This window comes from Urocampus carinirostris, chromosome 6, assembly GCF_059441175.1.
Source record: "Urocampus carinirostris isolate Australia breed hairy pipefish chromosome 6, RoL_Ucar_1.0, whole genome shotgun sequence".
NCBI lineage: Eukaryota > Metazoa > Chordata > Actinopteri > Syngnathiformes > Syngnathidae > Urocampus > Urocampus carinirostris.
The window spans coordinates 7,727,501-7,748,950 of record NC_142354.1 but is presented as its reverse complement, the minus strand read 5'-3'; the positions used below and the strand labels follow the sequence as shown (position 1 = coordinate 7,748,950).

At 40.9% G+C, this 21,450-nt stretch overlaps 1 protein-coding gene across 13 annotated transcripts in view; it reads left to right on the top strand.

The window, feature by feature from the left end:
- Positions 1 to 21,450, top strand: part of fhit (fragile histidine triad diadenosine triphosphatase) — a 60,981-nt gene that overhangs the window by 15,707 nt on the left and 23,824 nt on the right. For all 13 annotated transcript variants that reach the window (XM_088337701.1, XM_088337700.1, XM_088337702.1 and 10 more), the window contains exon 2: positions 44 to 248. In XM_088337701.1, coding sequence (XP_088193827.1) covers positions 143 to 248 — 106 coding nt within the window. In that variant the 5' untranslated portion in view covers positions 44 to 142. The remainder of the gene's footprint in view (positions 1 to 43; positions 249 to 21,450) is intronic.

The window sequence follows — 21,450 nt, the reverse complement described above, 5'->3', positions numbered from 1 at the left end:
TCCATAAAAGCTTTTGTAACGAGAGGCAATATTTTCCCTTTAGGTACTCGGCGACCCGAAAGACATTCCACTGTACAGCATTCCTCCACGAGGTGGTTTTTGAGCACACGCTGTTCTGGCATCTGTTCGGACCTTCGGCGACATGTCGACCCTGCGCTTCGGTCAACACCTCATCGGGACCTCCGCTGTCTTCCTGAAGACGCAACTGTCCTTTGCGCTCGTCAACAGGAAGCCTGTGGTGCCGGGACGTATCCTTTTTGGTGGAAAGTTTGGCCGAAAAAAGTCGTGAAAACGCTTTAGGTCAGGTGTCTCTGGCAGCCCAAGAAATGGCGGTTTGAGGCCCCTCCCCTTAACCTAGTCAATGCTGTAACGCAAGGTTGGCAAACCACTGCCCGCGGTCTCGTGCGGCACATCAGGCTTTTTCATCCGGCCTGCCAAACGAAACTGGTCAAAATAACATGGCGATCATAAATAAGGTGCTACTAGTAAAGAAATGTTCTTTGTGTGTCTACAACAAAAATACTAGTACAGAAATACTACTAAATGTCAATGTCTGAAATAATGTCTGCCTGGACGCCCGGGGCGTGCATCTTTTACGTCAGGGGTACAACTTACACAACGTCTCTGCCCGGGTGGCCGACAACTTTTTCAAGGGAAAAAAAATGTTTTAACTTTTTTTTTTTTTTAAAATCAAATGTTTGCTTTATTCCGATTTCAAAATCTTTGTTCGGTTTGGAAATTTCGGAAGTTCGTTTGGCAATTTGCATACTCTGCAGCCAATCACAAGCTCGCATCGAATAACTTCCTGCTTCCGGACTTTTCCGAGCCTTATAAGGTTGTGCGTTTGCATAACATTTTCCATAGTAGATGCACAGAACACAAGAAAAATGGATAAGTTGTTAGGAATCAAGCCAAAACCTCAGCCCCAGAAGAAAGATTCAAAAGAAGCTAACAAAATTGATGACGCTACAAAACGTAAACATCGTGGAAAGAGGAGTTAATGTGGCTTGTAGCAGACGACGCAACGCAAACATTGCATGAATGAAGATGAGTAAATACTGGTACGTACTGATGGCAGATGGAAAACAGCGATGTCATATACATGCAATAAATTTTATAAGTAGATTTTTAATAAACTTAATTTTAAAGTGTTGTTCCGTTATATATTCTGATTATCAATCTTTAATACCTTGCAACAATGGGTTTTGAGTTGTGAAAAATGGGGCAGGCAACTTTCTGGCTGGGCAGGCAACTTTTCAGAGTTGTCTGCCTTGGTGTTCGCTAACTTTTTCTCACTAGTTCAAGACACTGATAATACCCATGTTGTCTCATTCTCATCATCTCATTAGCTGTACCGCTTATTCTTATTAGGGTCGCGGGGGTGCTGCAGCCCCTCCCAGCCATCTCCGGGCAGTGGGCAGAACTGTTTGCCAGCCAATCGCAGGGCACACGGAGACAGACAACTCTCTTGCTCATTCACACCTAGGGACAATTTGGACCGGCCAATTAACCTAACATGCATGTGTTTGGAATGTGGGAGGAAACCGGAGTGCCCGGAGGAAACCCAAGCAAGCACGGGGAGAACATGCAAACTCCACACAGGAGGTTCGATCTCATGACCTCAGAAGTGTGCAGTACACGCGCTAACCACTGCACCGCCGTGCTGCCCCTGCTAATTGCAACCACTTAGCTAATTCTTAGCAACAAAGGACCGATCATCTAATTACCCGCTTAAGGCAGCATGCCCATGGTCCGGCCCGGGGGCAAGTTACGGTCCGTGATCAAATCTGACTGGCCCGCGACCTCTGACGTAAAATGAATAATATGTGGCCCGTCAGTAACGTTAAGCGCAGTATGACAGTATGAAATGAATCGGACGAAGCATGCTGACTACAAATAGCTAACTGGAAACGAACACTGAGAAAAGGTGAAGCAACCAGAAGCTGTTTTGACTTCACAGTGGGTTTTTTTGGGACAGAGCGGGTCAAATGAAAATACTATTTCTATAGTACTGTATTTTGTTTATTTTCAGAATGAAAGCAAAATAATATATAAGAAGTCCTTGTTTTCAAGCACTAAATCTGATTTTTAGTTTTGTAGTCATTTTGTAGTGTTTTACCAGTGCCTAAAACTCATGAGAAAAAGTTACCGTACAGAAGGGCAGACAACTCTGAAAAGTCGCCTGCCCAGCCATTAAGTGGCCTGCCCCATTTTTTACAACGTGAAACGTAATAAGGCGACTCATCGCGAAAAAACCCGTTGTTGGAAGGTATTGAGGATTGATAATCGGAATATATAACAGAACAACACATTAAAATTAAGTTTGTTATGGATCTACTGTTTTTCATCTGCCATCAGTATGTACCTGTATTGACACTCATCTTCATCCATGCAATGTTTGCGTTGCGTCGTCTGCTACAAGCCACATTAACTCCTCTTTCTACGATGCTTTAAATGTACGTTTACGTTTTGTAGCGTCATACATTTTGTTACCTTCTTTTGAATCCTTCTTCTGGGGCAAAGGTTTTGGCTTGATTCCTAACCACTTATCCATTTTTCTTGTGTTCTCTGTGCATCTACTTTGGAAATCGATATTCAAATGCACGACCTTATAAGGCTCGGGAACGTCCGGGACCAGGAAGTTATTCGATGCAGGCTTATGATCGGCTGCCGAGTATGCAAATTGCTAAACGAACCGAAATTTCCAAATCGAACAAAGATATTGAAATCAGAATAAAACAAACGTTTAATTTAATATAAAAATCTGTCTGGGTTTTTTTCTTTTTCTTTTTTTTTCCTTCTCTCTCTTGAAAAAGTGGTCGGCCACCTGGGCAGAGACGTTTTGTAAGTTGTACGCCCTACGTAAAAGATGCATGCACCGGGCGTCCAGGCAGACGTTGTTCCAGACGCTGGTGACCCCCCCCCACCCCCCCCCCTTTTTTAAATGTATTTATCTATCTATTTTTAATTCAATTCAACTGTACAAAACGCAAAAGGAAGAGGAACCAGGGAACAGAAATACATAATATTCCAACACCAACTCGTGCTAATAGAGTTTTTTTCAAGTAATATAACATGGGTAGGGCAGCGCGGCGGTGCTGTGGTTAGCGCGTGTGCGGCACAGTTCTGGGAACCTCCTGCGTGGGTTCAAACCCAGCTACCGGCCTTCCTTTGCGGAGTTTGTATGTTCTCCTGAGCGAGTGAGTTGTCCGTCTCTGTGTCCCCTGCCGACTGCCAGAAGACAGCTGGGATGGGCTCCAGCACCCCGCAACCCTACTGAGGATAAGCGGTGCAGATAATGAATGGATGGATGGTTGCAATTGGCACCTTTACAATGATTAGCTTCATTCTTGTGGGATCTTAGCAAAATGCCACAGCTCCATGTCTCAAAGTGAAGGTAGGAATGAAAGATTAAAGTAGATCGCTAGGCTTACGGGGTTCTATTTCCAGGGGCAGTGTGTCAGTGTGAATTAGTTGGTCACCAGCTCTCGCTGTATTGTGCAGTGCAACCCAAAACAAGTGCCACAATCGCACAAGAAAAGAAAAACTGCTGAGACTCGTTTTTTCGGGTACCTGTAGCAGCAAGATGCCGGACAATCATGCCAGCTCTCTCCAGCTGAGCCTCGTGTTACGTCAAATTAACCAACATTTATCAACTCAGAAATATTAGCAAAATATGTGTTTATATTAAGAGCTTCTTTTTTTATTATATTCAAATCAATATTGTTTTTTAACACACGTCGGCGCTAAAATACACATTGTCCCTTTAAGCACTGGCATTTTATCTAATTGTAAATTGTCTTACTTCAGGAAAACACTCTGATTTCATGATTGGCATATTTCAATGACAACATTTTAGATTCTAAAGACGATGTGAGTATGGTACTGTATTTTCTGTACTGTGTTTATCGTCTATGGGTCAAGGCTTGCAATGATACTAAAGGGAGAAGCAAAAACATAATAGCCACCTTTCCACACCAAAAATAAATACAAGTATTTTTTTTATTTATTTTTTAATAGACCAAAACCACTCGGAACTACTAAAATTCCACTTGAATTTTTGGGAGTCAACAAAAAACATAATGCAAAAATAACAAAAATATATAACCCAAAAAAATGTTGTTTTTTTTTTCAGAAAACTTGAATAGTTTTAAAAAAAAAGGCCCCAAAACAGTTTTGCAAAAGGAAAAAGCAAGGAGATGACAAAACTCGAAACAAAGTTAAATATAATGAAGATATGCAGAACAGATACTTGAATCCCTATCTTTGCTAAGAAATATGGCCATAACAAATCGACGATCAGGACAATTATTAAGAAAAGGAAAGCGCTAAAAGAAAATAAATCTTTTAAGAGTCTGACAATCCTCGTGTGTGAAAGTTTTAAATCAGTTTTAATTTCATTCTACCCACTTCTTCCATCTGCATCCCCCCGCTACTCCACTGTACCATTTCAAGTCACACAAAACGAAAATCGAATGTAATTTAACCCTAAACAATAGCTATATTTTTATGTAAATTACCATATACTTTACAAGTAGTACTTACTATATACTGTTACGTTATTTAGCATCTCAGGCACGGTTTCACAAGTACGGCGCATTCACAACGTGCTTCTTTTCTACAGATGATGACAAATTCTACATCCAAATAGCTTCAAAAGAAAGTCCAAGATGCTTTTGTATGAGTAAAATTCCTGATTTATTTTGTGGCTTTCAGTTGGCTTTTTTTGGCTCCTCCAATCGAGTTGTGGAGAAGGAGACCCCGAGTTTTTTCGTCTCTCACGCTGCGCCTTTATTAGCAAGCGCAAATCCCTCACGAGTGCGTAATTACAAGTTTAATGGTTGGAGTCGTCATTTCAAACGGCCCCGGGGCCCTCGCGCTACATTTTAATGTTCCTTCTGGAGTTCACACCTCAAATTCCACGGAAGTCGATTTTAATGAGCTTCTCTGACAAATCTTTCGAAAATTTGACTCCGTTAGAAAAGGGCGTTTTTTTTTGTTTGTGTTGTTTTATATATATATATATATATATATATATATATATATATATATATATATATATTACGACAGGGGTCTCCAAACATATTTAAGCGTTAAACTACTTTGTTACTTCTAAGCGCAAAGGGCACCCTCTTTGATATGAATTTCTAAAATAGTAACTTAGCTAGATTGCTTCATAGTTAGCTTAAAAAGGTAGCTTAATAGTTAGCTAGAAAGGTAAACAAGTACAAAACTAAAAGGGAGCTAGATAGCTAGCTAAGAGTAAATAGCCATGTTTGTTGCACTTTTATAACTGAAATCGACATTTTAAAAGTGCATTTTGTCTTTCCTTGATTTGTCTCTGTTAGATGTTAAAATTGGTTTGATGATCTGAAACTTTTCTGAGTGATAAATGTGCAAAAAATACACAGAAATCAGAAAGGGGTCAAACACTTTTTCACGGCACTTTATGTGCACAATATACGATGAGATAACATAAAAAATGAATAGATTAAACAAAATAATATTATTTGTCTCTGGTCAATTGGAGTAGCAGATGAATGTAAGGGGGTGGCAGTAGAAGGTAATGATGGATTAAAAATAAAAACCTCCACTTGCACGAGTTGTCCAGACTGTGGCTTTAATCGCATATTTTATAGAGAATGTGATTAATTAGAATTATAAATAAATACGTATGTAAAGGAAAAATGACATTTGATTTACTTTTGGTGTGAGTTGACTTCAGCTGGTAAAATGGAAAATAGTAGGTGGATGCAAAAGGAGGGAGGAGGCATCTGAGTAAAAATGTCACTCATTTTAAACCTTCAACTTTCTAGGATTGTCCCGTCCTTAGAAGATGTACTTACCTTCATCCGATTCTTTATTCCTAATTAATGTTGGAGTCATTTTTCGGTTCTAACGCTGTCAGAGTAGACGCCTGTCTGACGTCATCAGGAAGACTATTCCAGAGTTTAGCTGCATGGAACTGAAACGCAGCTTCACCCTGTTTAGCCCTGGCTCTGGGCACCAGCAGAAGGCCTGTCCCTGAGGTTCTCAGGGTCCGAGATGGTTCATATGGGACCAACATGTCACAGATGTACTTTGGTGCTAGATCATGAAGAGACCTATATACCAGCAGAGCTGTTTTCAAGTCTTTTCTCTGAGCGACAGGAAGCCAGTGCAGAGACCTGAGCACAGGACTAATTGCATATCAGCTATTTATTGGCGGTCGACCAATAGCAGACAGGCTTCTTAAAGACATAACTCTTCTTATGCAAGTACAATACAGTGTGAATTATTTGTTGTCGATGTTGTATAGTGGGTAAAATGCCTCATAGAGGGGCCCAAGAAACATCTTATTCCAGACAGTAACGTGAAATTATCGTAAGACGGGAACGCTGTATCCCGAGGGTCTATCGCAGGGGTCTCAAACTCCCGACCCGAGGGACGAGTGCGGCCTACCGGATGATAGTTTGAGGCCCCCGCCTTAATACGATAGTTTAAAGGGACAGTGTGTATTATTAGGCAACCCCTAGCGGTAAGAAAAATCATTCATTTTTTGCAACTCCTAACATTAAACAAAAAAAAGTATTCATTCATGAGCAACCCAGTACTTGGGTCAATTTGATCCAGTTTTCTGTTGCTTTTTATTGACATAAAACAACCCAAAGTAAATTGAGTTTGAGACCCCTGCTACCTTGTATAAGTCATTTTGATGGCCGTAGAGATTTTTGTTATGAAAAAATGTCCACTCAATTCATGAGAGTTGATATGTAAAGTAGCCAATTGTGAAACAGTATGTATTCAATCAATTAACTTGAATTATAATGGGAATTCTTTGAAATTTCGACGCATATATGTTATTGGGATTTGAACCAGCGACATCCCAGTTCCCAGCCAAAGAGCATTGGTATGTTAATTAGCGAGCAGGGTCCAGTTGGAGTGAGAAGCTGTTGAATGTCGGTCTCATTGAAAACGAATGAGAACATCCATCCATTCATCCATTATCTGCACCGCTTATCCTTAGTAGGGTCGCGGGGGCGCCGGAGCCGTGGGCAGGGGACCTACAATTCGCTCGCTCATTCACACCTAGGGACAATTTGGACCGGCCAATTCACCTGACATGCATGCTTTTGGAATGTGGGAGGAAACCGGAGTGCCCGGAGGAAACCCACGCAAGCACGGGGAGAACATGCAAACTTCACACAGGAATTTTGATCTCACGACCTCAGAACTGTGCTGCACACACGCTAACCTCTGCGCCGCCGTGCTGCTCCGAATGAGAACAATGTCCTGAATTATATGTGAACTAATAGTGAGGAAAATGCTGTAGAGAGAACTACACAGTAAAGTGAAAACATTGTAAGGCGGGGTCGCCATATCCCGGGAGATTACTTTAAAAAATACTGGTGGATTTTGCAACAACTCTGGACTCGTAAAAGAGTCCATCGGATCTAGTAGGTGAGGCTTTTTCGGCAATATATATAAAATGAGATGCTCGAGGAAGAGCTTGGAAAAGACGGGAGCAGTATTAGGGAATTAACACGGCGGTCGGTCGCTGCGGGGTCGAGGTCAGGGAGGACGGCGGATGCCATATTGATTTGCGGTTGCTAAGCGACCAAAAGAGATAACCGTGAAGGAGTAACGGTTGTTGTTAAATGTAGACAGGATCATTCCAACGGTTGGCACAAATTCTTAGAAGTCTTTGAAACATGATCAATATTGGACGAATGAATGCGTCTAAAACATTCAATTGAAGTTCAGTTATACACTGTTCACACTCTTGCTAATGGTGTATTGTGCTGCTTCTAAAAACCAAAATATACCTTCATGAGGATGATAAGTGCTTCAAATCTCTCTAGTGCCTCGCGTACATCGGTAGAGAGGGAGAAGACAGGACCAAGTTGGATATGGATATGGAGTGTCTCAGCTAAGTTTTTGTTTGCAAGCTCTTAATATTGCTCAAGCACAATATGAAGGCTCCATCCTTTCCACAGGTTGATGTACACAATCTTATTTTTTTCAATATGCGACTATTATAAAGCCAGTCTGAGTATGTACGGTAATTTGTAAGTTCTGCAACTACTTGTGTAAAAAGTTCAAAATATTTTTCTAACGAGGAAGATAAATGCTTACAATCTTTCTTACAAGCCAAGCTCTCCAGTGTCTCGCGCACTTCACAATGAGGTAGAGATGAGACACATTATCCTGCATCCTTTCTTATCAGTACTGTAAATATCTGGAATGAAACGACAAAATTGGCAGTTGAGCCTAATTGTAACATTAAAAGTTAATAAGTAATAAGCCAAGTACCTAGTTAAATTTAGAACTGTCATGATATCAACGTACTCAACATTATTTACAACCAGATCAGAATAACGAAATATCAAAATTGTGCTTGAAAACAGGGACCAAATATATTATTTTTCTTTCATTTTGAAAATGAGAAATGCTGTAGAACTACTCAATACTAAATTAATACTATATTACAAAAATACTACTAGAGAAATATTTCAACAACAAAAAAAACAACTAAAAAAATAAAACTGAATGAATGAATGTGAAACTGTATTTTGAACACGAGAAAACAAAAATAAACCAAAACAACAGGTCCAAAACGAAAGTGACCGTAACATCTCCGAAAAGGAATCAGAAGAAGCATATGCTTTTTTGATGCCACCTCACTTCCTTAATAATTGTGTCTTTTAGCTAAGGTTCAATCCCTTCTCAAGGTTTCTTCGTTTTCCTCATGTTGAGGTTTTTGAGTTTTTCCTTGCCCTCATGTAGGTGTCATAATATTCTGTGGTTTGCAATCATCTGTGGTCTGTGCAGCCCTTTGAGACTCTTTGTGATTAAGGGCCAAACTAATAAACATGACTTGACTTGAGGTTTTTGAGTTTTTCCTTGCCCTCATGTAGGTTTTAGATCAGGTGATGGTGTCATAATAGTCTGTAGTCTGTGCAGCCCTTTGAGACTCCTTCTGATTAAGGGTGTCTCAAATAAACATGACTTGACTTGAGGTTTTTGAGTTTTTCCTTGCCATCATGTAGGTTTTAGATCAGGGGATGGTGTCATACGTCTGAGGTTTGCAATAATCTGTGGTCTGTGCAGCCTTTTGAGACTCTTTGTGATTAAGGGCGTCACAAAAAAACATGACTTGACTTGACAACGCGGCACTCAAGTAGAAACATCAGAAAAGACAAGATTGAAACAATATCAGGTTAGCTAATATTTACAATTAAGTAAGCAAAATGAAAAGGGAGAGTAACAAAGTCAGGCAAACGAAATGGTCGACGTCCGTTGAGGAATATCGTGACTTTGCCTGGGTCAGGTCGGTTTGGCAAATGAGAGCAAAGGTCGAATGAGGAAGGAAAGTAGAGAGAGAGAGCGAGGGTCGACGAAGCGCCGATTCGGAATTGCTCGTACGCCCCCCCGGCCGCCGTCATCCATTATGCATCGGAAGTGAAAATGACTTTGGAAATAGGGCGAGGTGTCAAACCACGGGAGATTTTCACGTGGCGCTCCGGCAACGTTGTTTTTTTTTCCCGTTATTACAATTTTTTTTGTTTTAACACCAACAGATTTGGATGAATAACAGGTGGCCAGATGAATAGTATCACACTTCGGAAATTTTATAATCCAGGGAATCGGCGTGTGCGAGCGACATCTGAGTCCATTCTCCCCTCGGCATTGTGTGAACAAAAGAAGCCGTGTCGAAACTATTTTGATATCTGGCATGTCAATCAAATTCTATTCAACTAATTAATTAAAACACAAAGAGAGCCGTGCCACCAACCAAGTCCAGTCAATCAAACAAATCCAATCACAAATATGATCTAATCCAATCTAAACTAAGCAAATATCAAACAGAATCAAACAAATCCAAATCAATCCACCGAATCCAGTAAATTTAATCAGACAAATCAAATAAGTCAATTCTAGTCATTATAATCAACCCAATCAAACAAATTCATCAGATCAAAAACAGTCGACCAAATTCAGTCAATGGAATCCAATCAGTCCAATCCAATCAATCTTATTCAGTCAAACAATCAAATAGTGAGAGTAAATCAATCAAAACAGAACCAATCGGAATGAAACCTCTTAATGAAATCCCGTCAACCGAATCAAAATCGATCCACACCAATCTGTCACGGCCAGAACGGAGACAGGACCCATTCGCGTAACGTTTTTCACAGTTTAATTGGGTAGAAGGGAAAGGAGCGTACACACGATCCGGAGATCGCTGGTCCAGGGAGTAGGTTGCTCAGACGCAGAAGTGGGACTTCCGTGGCGAGCAATGGCGGTGTCAGGAACGGAAAAAAAGTTGAAAGCCAGGAGAGGAGGGTAGACGATGTCTAGATCGTTTTTCGGGGCGGGAGAACAGACGTGGTCAAGATCAAAACAGGTCGTCATTCGGGACGGGAGAGCACACGTGGTTGAGACCAAACAGATCATAGCGGGAGAAAAACACAGGACAGGCGAAAAAGAGCTTGCCGTGTAAAAATGGAGATTCACAGACGGACCGGCAAAAGGGGACTGACAGGACAGACTTAAAATACTGACAGGGAGCCAATCTGTCAACAAGCTGCAGCTGGCGCCATACAGGCGGGGCAAATTGGGAGCCATGGCAACCGTGACACACGTGGGCGTGGCCAATTGGGCGCCATGGCAACCATGACACAATCACACATATCACATCAGTCAAATCAATTAAATACATTTATTCAAACTAATCAAGGAAATCAATCAAGTCCAAACAATTAACGTAATTCAGGCGAACCAATCCTATCAATCCACACCAATGAAATTGAATCAAATCAGTCAAATCAAATCAATCGAGCTAGTTATTTCAAACAAACCTATCAAATCAACCAAATCGAGTCAACCCAATCTTATCAAATCTTAATGGTGATCTAATCTAGTAAAACTAATTCAGTCAGAATTAAACCAATCCAGTTAACACAATCCTAACAAAATCATATCTGTCAAATCCAATCAATCTTATCCAAATCGATAATCCAAGCAAATGTATCATTGCAACCAATTACAATCAATCAAATCCAATCTCAAAAGCGATCTAATCTAGTCAAATGAAATCAATCACAATCAAACCAATCAAACTAATCCAGTCAAACCAATCCAATAGACCCACACCAATTTAGCAAATTCCCATCCGTCAAACGCAATCAATCTAATCCAATCAGACAACGAATCAAAACAATTCAAATGTATTCATCAAATCATGAATTAAATCGATCCTACAATCAAATCCCGAAGGCGATCAAATCCAATCAACACTAATGAACATAATCCAGTTCATGATATGTGTCAAATCCAATCTGATGAAATCAAACCTAACCGAATCAACTCAGTCAAATCAACCGAATCTAGTCAATCCAATCAGTCACAATCTGATCAATTGATCCAATCCCATTTTGGGGAACAGTTTACATAGTGGAAGCTAGAGCTCTTGCTGGTGATAGGAATGAGTGGAGAGGTGTTGTAAAAAAATGGTGGATGTTTGGACGCGTATGATGCGGCACGGGTAAACCAGCGAAAGCTGTCGGGCCCTGCTGTTTAACAGAAGAGTGTGTTGTTTCACCCTGACCCAAGTGACATGGCCGCTCTCTTGTGTCCTGTTTCATCCGGAGGGACGAAAGCATGACCGTCTTGGGTGCCGAGGTGCTTAACTTGTTTGGGTGTTTGGTCATTTGGGATGGCCATGATCAAAAACATTTTTTGTGTGTTTTTGCTACTTTTTCCCATTTTTCTTTTCTGTGTTTTTGTCTTGCTTTCGGTCACCCCTCTCAAAGGATATGACCAGGGTAGGTAGGTAGGTAGATAGGTAGATCGGTAGATAGATAGCGAGACAGAGGGATAGATAGCGAGATAGCAAGATAGCGAGATAGCTAGCTAGCGAGATGGATAGATAGATAGCTAGCAAGATAGATGGATAGGTATGTATTTGAATTCATTTTTTAGGGGAGGAATCTAGTCGATGGTAGTTTTTTGCGCTCGTTTCCAGACATCATTCGACTGTACTCTGAGGATATGGGACGTGGTTTGTCCTTATCAGCCACATAAATGTCATCGGATTTGTCCCTTGGGTGTCATCGGTCTGTAATAGTTCACTGAACCGCTTTGGGGAAGGAAACATGCTTGTTTCGGGTTTTTTGGGTACGCCATTTGCGGGTTTTGTGGCTGTCTTAACATTTTCAAGTCATAACCTTTTCGCATTCCTTACTTTATCTCCATTGCGTGGGAAAACAAATAGTATGACTTTCTTGTGATATAAAAACATCGAAATTATGTATTTACAAAAAATGGAAATAAAAAAATGCCATATTTTCACAGGTTTTTCAAGAAATTAACATCAAAACGTCTACTTCCGGCTTTCTATTCGCTCAGCTATTTATTGCACCGCTACTAAATTTCAATAATATGGCGGACAGATCCTGCCACACATAGAAAGAAAGAAATACATTCAAATAGATGCCATATGAATACAGTGTGTAATACCTAAATAAATTGTCACGGTTGCCATGGCACCCGATTGGCCCCGCCCATGGACACCAGCTGAAACTCATTGACAAATTGCTCCCTGTCACTACTTAAACGCTGTCCTGTGAGTCGCCTTTTGTCAGAGCGTCTGTGAAACTCTGTCTTGACACGTCTAGCCCTGAGAATCTTCGTTTTTGCCTGTGTTTTTGCTCCTGTTTTGTTCTCGTCTCTCGTCTCGATCCCTTTGATTTTGATCACTTCCACGTTCCGAGCAATCTACTCCCCGCAACCAACAATCTCCGGATTGAGTGTGCGCTCCTTTCTCTTCTCCCCAATAAACTGTGGGTAACATTACGCGAGTGGGTTCTGCTACCTGTCCTGGTCCTGACATAAATGACATAAATGCAAGGTACCCTTACATTTATGCATTTCGGCTTGAATTTATTTTGATATTTTTTTGTATTTCAACAAGTGTTTTGTCTGTAATTCCGTCACAGTTATTTTCTGGCCTCATTTTTCATGTATTATGTCACGCATTTATTCTGTCGTGAATTCTGTTGTGCATTTGATCACTCATTTTGTCTTGTGTTTCGACGTGTTGTGTATTCTGTCTCAACAGGGTGTTATTCGAATGATGAGGCGGGTCGAACTGGCGAAGCCTTTCACCTATTGGTTGATCAGGTTTGAACCGTAGGTAGGTGAAAAGCTGAGCTAGTTGTTATTTTTAAAATGACTAAATACACAACAAAATACTTAAATGAATAAAAGACTTAATGCGTTCATATCAGAAAAGTTACATTTAAGTTTTATATTGAGGTAGTACCCGATTTATATATACGGTATGTATTTGTAGTTTGAATAGTCTTCATCGTCGGTAGTAAACATTGAAAGCAACAAGAGTAAACATAGCACGCCAGGGTAAACATGTAATCAAGACTTTATGAAAAAAAAAAAGAGCTATTTGTAACTACTTATTTCCATCGATCCTTCATACAAAGGATCATAAAGTGTTACAAAATGCAGCCAAAGATGAGAAGTGGCGAGAAGTACTGAAATGTGAAAGTACTAGCTCACGTATCGGCAGTAAGGTTGGCCCCCGTGACAGCTTTATCAATATTCCGTCTCATCAAAACGCTCGGTCAGAGAGCGACAGCGAAAGGTTAGCGCTTTGCAGCTAACTGCCTCATTAAAAAGTTTGCGGGGGGGGACAGGGCCAGATCCGTTGACAGAGTCCAAAGTCCCCGCGGTAGAAGTCTCGGGAGAACCGCTCTCGTCTGGAACTCTTAACCGGGTGTCGGGTTTATTTACACTCTCGCTGCCTTTCTCCACATCAAATCTTGGTTGACATCGGTTGAAGAATAACAGATTTTAAAAGTACGGGGAAGTACGGGACATTAAGCGCAGTTCAGACAACTAAGAATTAAACAGAGACAAAAAAGAAACCTCGACAAGCCAAACAACGACAAATAACCAGATAGGGAATCAACAGAACACAGCTGGACAAGATCGAGTTTAGCAAGACGTGAACAAAAACATAACATGGAGAATAACGACATAGCAGAAACCTAGTAACTAAATACTAATGGACTAACAAGACAAACAAAAAACACTTGGGTGAAAAAAAAAGGAATTAAACCTGCTTGGACTAATAAGAAAAACGAGAACGACCTCGATAAAATTGAAGAAACTGAATAGACATGGACTAACAAGACCAACGACAAAACCTAGGGAGATATCCATAAACCAAATATTTATTGACCGACAAGACAAAAATAGAAAAACCCGGAGAGAATCCTAAGAAGTATATACACTTGGACAGAAATCCAAGAAGTAAATAGACGTGGACCAACAAGATAGATGAGAAACACCTGTATAGGAACCCAGGAACTAAGTACGCTACGACTAATAAAACAACCAGAAAGACCTGCACAGAACCCAGGAAGTAGACAAAGACTAATGGCACAAATGAGAAATGTCAGGACAGAAACTCAGGAACCAAATATTACTGGACTAACAGGGCAGACAAAGAACACTTGGACGACAGGAACTAAATAGATAACGGGTTACACTTGACACACCTGGACAGGAACCCTGTAACTAAAAAGACACTTAATATCACTAACGTGACAGATGAGAAACACCTGCATAGGAACCCAGGAACTAAGTCGACATGGACTTACGGCACAAATAAAAAACGTCTGTACAGGAACTAAATAGACATGGGCTAACAAAGCAAATAAGAAACGCCTGGACAGGAACCCAGGAACTTAATAGACGCGAACTATTGAAATCAACAAAAAACATTTGGGACGGAAATCTAGGAAATAAATAGACATGGACTAACAAGACCAACAGGAAACACCTTGACAAGAAACTAGGAACTAAATAGGCGTGGACTAACGAGACAAAGGATGTGTAGGACCTGGATTTAAACACCTGAAGTCTTCAATGATTCAAAAACCAATATGAAATGTATCGGCTAAAAAAAAGCTAAATGTGTTCATTTTCAACAGCATCTAAAATGTTTTTTCGTTGGTCTTCCAGTAAACAACATCTCGAAAAACGTAAAAATAGTCGTCGTGGAAGCAAAACGCCAACGGTGTCGATCTCGATAAGACGAGCGCGTTTGTGAGCCATGTGGATCTTTTTCTGGCGCGGCGTTCCCGAAACCTCATTAAGCGACACCGCCGTCCTCCATCTGTTCCACTTGCTAACTTTCGTTTCGTGGCTCTTTATTTGCCGTTCAATCTGTTCCGCTCCCCGCTATTATTGACGCTCATTCCACAATACATAATCTTTTGATTTGTGCATTTTTAAAGAAAGACGACGTTAAAAGTTAGTCAGTAACTTTTACCCCAAACTCCTAACCCTAACACCCAAACCCCTTACGCAAACGCCTAACCCCCTAGCTCTCTACCCTCCTAAACTTCAAACCCCCTAACCCTTCTAGCCTCTAACACCTAAAGCAAACCTCTGACCATAGCCGCAAACGTCTTTTCAATTGTGGAGAACTGGTTATCGGGAATACCCTTTGACAACATCCTATTTTTGGTGTTTCCACATTTGATGGAGTACAGGGTTATTCCATACCTTGAACTTGCGTAACGAAGAATGTTCTGTACGTAGGAATTTGGCCCTTTTGGGTCACAAATCAATTAATAATACTGGAATTTCCCAATGTATAAAAAAAAGTTTTTTCCTGCTCAATCATAGTCATTATAAATTCAATATTGTACAATCATTGCAAATAAAATGTACAGAAAGACTGAAACGGCAAAAGACCACTTGTCAAAATGGATTCTGACAAAGGCTACCATTCTGTAACGATCTTAGGCAAGACGAATCGAAAGTCTGATTAGCCGGCAATAGCATGTGTCATGATTTTTATTTTTAAGAAATCAAACTTTATGAAATGCAACTGTTATACATTAATATTATATGTATGTAATTCTTCACACATGCCAACGTATTTGTTATCCCCTTTCAAGGAACCTATCCAAGATCGATTACTAATGTCTAACGCGGATAAATATGTAAGTTATCCATTTCAGATGGCTGGTGTAAAAGCAGATCATATTTAGCTCTCTCTGATCACCTCAGCTTTTAACATTAAGAGCATTTTAGCTTTAACAGCTGGATTATGCTTACGTTTGTTTGTTTTCTATATTTTCTGGCCTGTATATTAACACATTACTTGCAAACTTAGATCAATTCCTCAGGTCTCACGTGGATGTAGACAAGTAATTTGAGATGGCTGGATCATAAGTATTGTGGAAAAGGTCTTAGCTTGGTATAAACATGTTGACCACATCTACAAGTACATTTTAAGTCACAGAGAATGTTCCGTCCAACCGTTTGGAATGTCATTTACCAATTTTTTAAACTCAGATTCGGGTGGATTGATTTTCCATTTGATTTTAACATTTTCATCACTTCAACGACATTTAAAATCATCGCCGGAAGAATGTACATTCGTCAAATCGGAACACGACGAAATCGTTATGATTCCGCAAGACTAACGAAAGCTTGCGGCGGCTCGGAGCTTCCCTTAGATCATCTGCCGTCTTCTCCACCTGCCAAGCGCTCGACAGCTCTCAGCGGACCCCATCTCACAAGGAGGGCCCGAGGGGACAAATAAGGCCGAGCCGGCAGATTGCGACTCCCACGGGAAACATCGCCCGCCGCCGGATCGTCCCGGCGGCAGCCGGCAACTCCATCTGGACCGCCGCCTTTCTACCGACTTCCCGTTAAAGCTCAACTCTCCTGGCACCGGAGGTTACGTGACGAAGTCGACGCTTCGTTATCGTCCTGGGAAAAGACCGAGTTGAAGGCGGCGACTCCGGCGAGGGAACAAAGTGGTCTCGGTCTCAAGAGGAATGGAATCAATGTCGCCGAGTTTGCAGCTCCGATCAAAGGAGACGCTGGATTGCGCTCGTTCAACTTTCGAGAACTTCAACAAGTCCGCAAAATTGCCCGCGGTCTCGCCGCATTTTGTTTTCTCGTTGAAGACTTCACAAAAAAAACTTCCGTTCCGCAAGTTTAAGGACAGTTAGACGATGGAACGATTACTTCTAGATGTGGGACATGATTGAATACAAAGTTGAGAGCTTTTTCCACAGTATCTACAATCTGGGATTGATTATTTATGTCTCTTTGTTTGCGTGAGACCCAATTCATCTCAAAATTACATCGCAAATAAATGGAAACCTGTCTTATATATAGGTAAATAGACAAAAAACAACAACACTTAAGCAAAATCCAGGCATCTAAACTCGATTACTTATGTCTATGTTCACGACAGACAATTAAAAGGAGCAAATTAACAGCTGCGTGATCCAGAAGCAATTGAGTATTATTAAAAGATATTGGCACTCAAGCATAATCCGTTCATCTGAGATAGATTACTTATGTCTTGGTTTATGTAAGACAAGTGTAATTGATCGAGATGCCACGATTGAATGAGGGTTGCAAATATATATTCAAACAACTGGATAATATATATATGTTTAAGAAAAACTGCACTTAGGCATAATCCATTTTACGCAAGACATGAATAGTTGATTTCATATCCCTTGATTGTAGGGCGATAACAATTAAACTGGCACGTGTGTGATATATAAACAATCGGATCATTTAACAAAAACAACAACACTTACCAATCCAGCCATCAGCGATTGATTTCTGACTCCTTTCACCAAAGATCCGAGTCATCAATCTCAGAAGACCTGGTATAAAGGAGACCGCGAATAATTATAGGCATAATCCAGGCATCTGAGATTGCTTACTCCTAACTTTGTTCACGTCAAACATGAGTAATCGATCCCAGATGTTTTGTGAAGCGTGTGTGATCAGTGTTCATTTTACCTCTGAAAAGTGATGGGCCCCGTTGACTCGCATGCTCAAAAATCTATGGGTCCCAACAGAGATCTATGGGTCCCCAAAATTTTGTGTGCTCCATGCCCTTACAAACTGTCATAATTTCCCTCACAAAATACAAAAAAAATCTTTTTTTTTTCAAACATGTTTATTTATGTAGTTTAACATGTTATATTGTACATGTGTTTCCTTATATCATATATATTGTTAATGAACATTTTGTTGTGAGACACCGAGTTGCTCGACATGAATGAGGTTTATTATAAAAAAAAATGAAGTCACTTGGACGTTCACTGTAGAAGGAAAAAATACATGCAAATATAATTAAGTAGAGTAATACATTTTTTTATTCAAATTATTAATTTATTTTATCCATTAAATTCGTGTTGGTAATATACTGATTAAAAGGGATCACCACAAACCTGTCTTTTTTCATTTTCTCCTTTTGTACTTCCTTTTTTTCTTAACTTCTTTATACAACATAATCATTCGTAATATAATGCATCAAAGCAAGTGAGCCGTTTGAGAGTCGGCTCTCTTTAATGAGTTGAGCCGAAAAAGCCGCTTCTCTAAAAAGAAACGGACTTTCACTACACAACTCGAACTGGAGATCGGCGTGCAGACGAAAACTCGAACCGCGAGACCAAAACAACAATGGCGGATCTGCCTGACGAAAAGTTTGGAGTGTGGTAAATCTTTGTTAAAAATTGATAATGACAATTGCGTGTCAAAAAATTTGCGTCCCGGGGACGCACGTTGATTTCACACGATGCGTCCCCAGCAAAAATAATGCGTTCAGGACGCAGAGAAGCGGGCAAACGAGAACACTGTGTGATACATAAGTAGTTGGATGTTTAAAAAAATACTTGGCGTAATCCAGCATCTGAGATGGATTTCTTATGTCACCATTCACATGAGACCTGAGTAATTAATTTCAGAGAGATCGAGAAATCGATTGCCTCGAGTATCATATAGAAGCATAACAATGACAACCATTACAGAGTGTTAGTATTTTTTTTTATAACAAATTATTAATGGCACATGATATAGTAGCTAATCAGAGCAAAGAAGAATTCTTCAGGGGTACCCGCTAGCTTCCTTTTTAGGAATCCAAATGAAAAGGATTCCCTGATGAAGTCTTCTTGGGATGGCTTAAACAGCAGTGTCTTGTCTTCTTTTTTCCCCTTCCCATTTTTTAATTGCTAGCAATCTGGTCTTTCCATTGCTCACGCGGTCGCTAGGCACAAAATGAACAACTTAATTGCTCGCTCGCAGTCGCTAACTCGGTTCGCCGCCCGGCTGCCGGGGTCTTTGTGACAACTCCGAGAGAAAATTCCTTCCAATTATACGTTGCTCTCGCGTTGGGAATCCAGGAAATAAATGTTTAGCCGGCTTCATTATGCTAGCGCGAGATAAACTTCTTCTCCGGTAGTCTGCGCCCTCAATCATCATTCTCGCAAATACAAATGGTCTACACTTGCTTTTGTTCTTGTTTGAATAGGTAACGCGTACGATCTATGAGAAAACCTTGACACCACGGGGTACGGCAATGATCCTTAAGGTGAGGTAGGGGACAGACACCTATGCTCATTAGCTCAGGAACTATAGAGTATATGTATTAGTGATTGAATAACACTATAAATAGATATATTAATATAATAGATATAAATGTATAGGAAAAATACATTTGATGTAGCTCTGATGTGACGTGCCTGGTGGAGTACCAGGTGGATGCACAAAGTGTGTATTTTCCTGAACAACAGGCACTGGAATAATTAGAACTGCTTCCCACACTTACTTAATAATTTATCAAAACAAAGAACAAACACGACAGAAATACCTGCACAAAAACCCAGGAGTTTAATTTACACGGGGTAATGAGACAACGTAGAAAGACCTGTACAGAAACCCAGGAACTAAATAGACATCTACTAACGAGACAAACGAGAAACATCTGGACAGAAACCTAGGAACTGAATAGACATGGAGTAACGAGACAAAAACACCTGGACAAGCCACACAAAGACCAAGGAAGTGACCGGGGAGAGAACACAGGTGGACAAAATCAAACTTAACGAGACGAACAAAGAGGCACATAAACCGAAACATTTCGTACAGCTACCGATAAAACCGAATAGTTCTTCTCAGTCAATTCTATGGATTCGCCGTTAGCATCCCAGCTGTATTTTTTACGCCCGCCCGGTTCATTTTGTTTTACGGTTCTGGAGACGGATCGCTCGCACTGTGTAGCGTCCAACCGGCTAACAGCGTTTAGCTAAGCGTTACAAGCGCCGTCTCCGTTCTTGCCAGAGATTCGTTGGCGCTCTGCCGTCTACAGAGACGTCTCCAGATGCTCACTTTCTCCGGTGGTGGCCAAGAATTATTTTGTGGAATGAAACGCGTAGTTAGAGACGGAAGATCCCCGGGATATGGCGTCCCCGCCTTACGACTTTTTCACTTGCGGCAGGCGTGTCAAACATCCGCCTCGCCATACATATTTGGAGGATGTCAAAAAATAGAAGCAACTCTCTAGTTCCTTTCCTTCAAAAGAGTTTTCTCCCCAGCCATTAAAGAAGGAGCGTTGCGTTTGTACAGGATGTTGAGTCAGTTTAGGTGTCAAACTGCATTCGTTTAACTGGAATAAGATGTTTTTCTGCCCCTTTTTCCGCGTTTTCCCCATTATACCGCATCATAACAAAATCTAAGGTATGGGACACTGTATGCTAGGGGGCTCCTGTTACGTTTCTTTTGATGAAATTCCATTTTTGCCGGCACTTGAATTTATGAGCAAACGTCCGCTCGATTGGCCGGAGCCGTGACTGCTTTTAGGAGGGTTATAAAAAAGGTGCGAAGGGCTCCGTTCATTCGTTCATAAAACCCACGCTTGTACGGAGTCCAAAACTGCACTAAACCGGAATGGCCTGGATTCTAAAGCGACATTTAACAATCCTTAAAAATCGAATGAATCAATAGGCATCTAATACCAAAACCCAAACCTCTAACTTTAACATCTAGCTTGTAACCCAAACCCCTAACTCTGCAATGCCAAAACCCTAACCCTGTGACCATAACTTCCTAACCCTTTAACCCCAAAGTTCTTACCGTTCTACACTAACCTCAAAACCCTAACCTTCTAGATGTAACTCATTAACTCCTAAACCTCTAATGTCGAACCCCCAACCCTCCGACTATAGCACCTTAACCCTCTAACCCATCCATCCATTATCTGCACCGCTTATCCTCAGTAGGGTCGCGGGGACCCTCTAACCCTAACCTTTTAAATCTAACTCATTAACCCCTAACTCTCCAATGCCAAACCCCTAAACCTCCGACCGTAACACCCTAACCCTTAACCCTCTAACCCTAACGTTCTAAATCTAACTCATTAACCGCTAACCTCCTAATGTCAAACCCCCACCCCTCAGACCATAACACACTAACCCTTAACCCTCTAACCTTCTATATATAAGTGACTAACCCGTGACCTATTAATGTCAAACCCCTAACCCTCAGACCGTAACACCCTAACCCCGAACCCCAATCCTTATCACCTCTAACGATCCAACGCTAGTCCGGACCGATCAGTTTTCT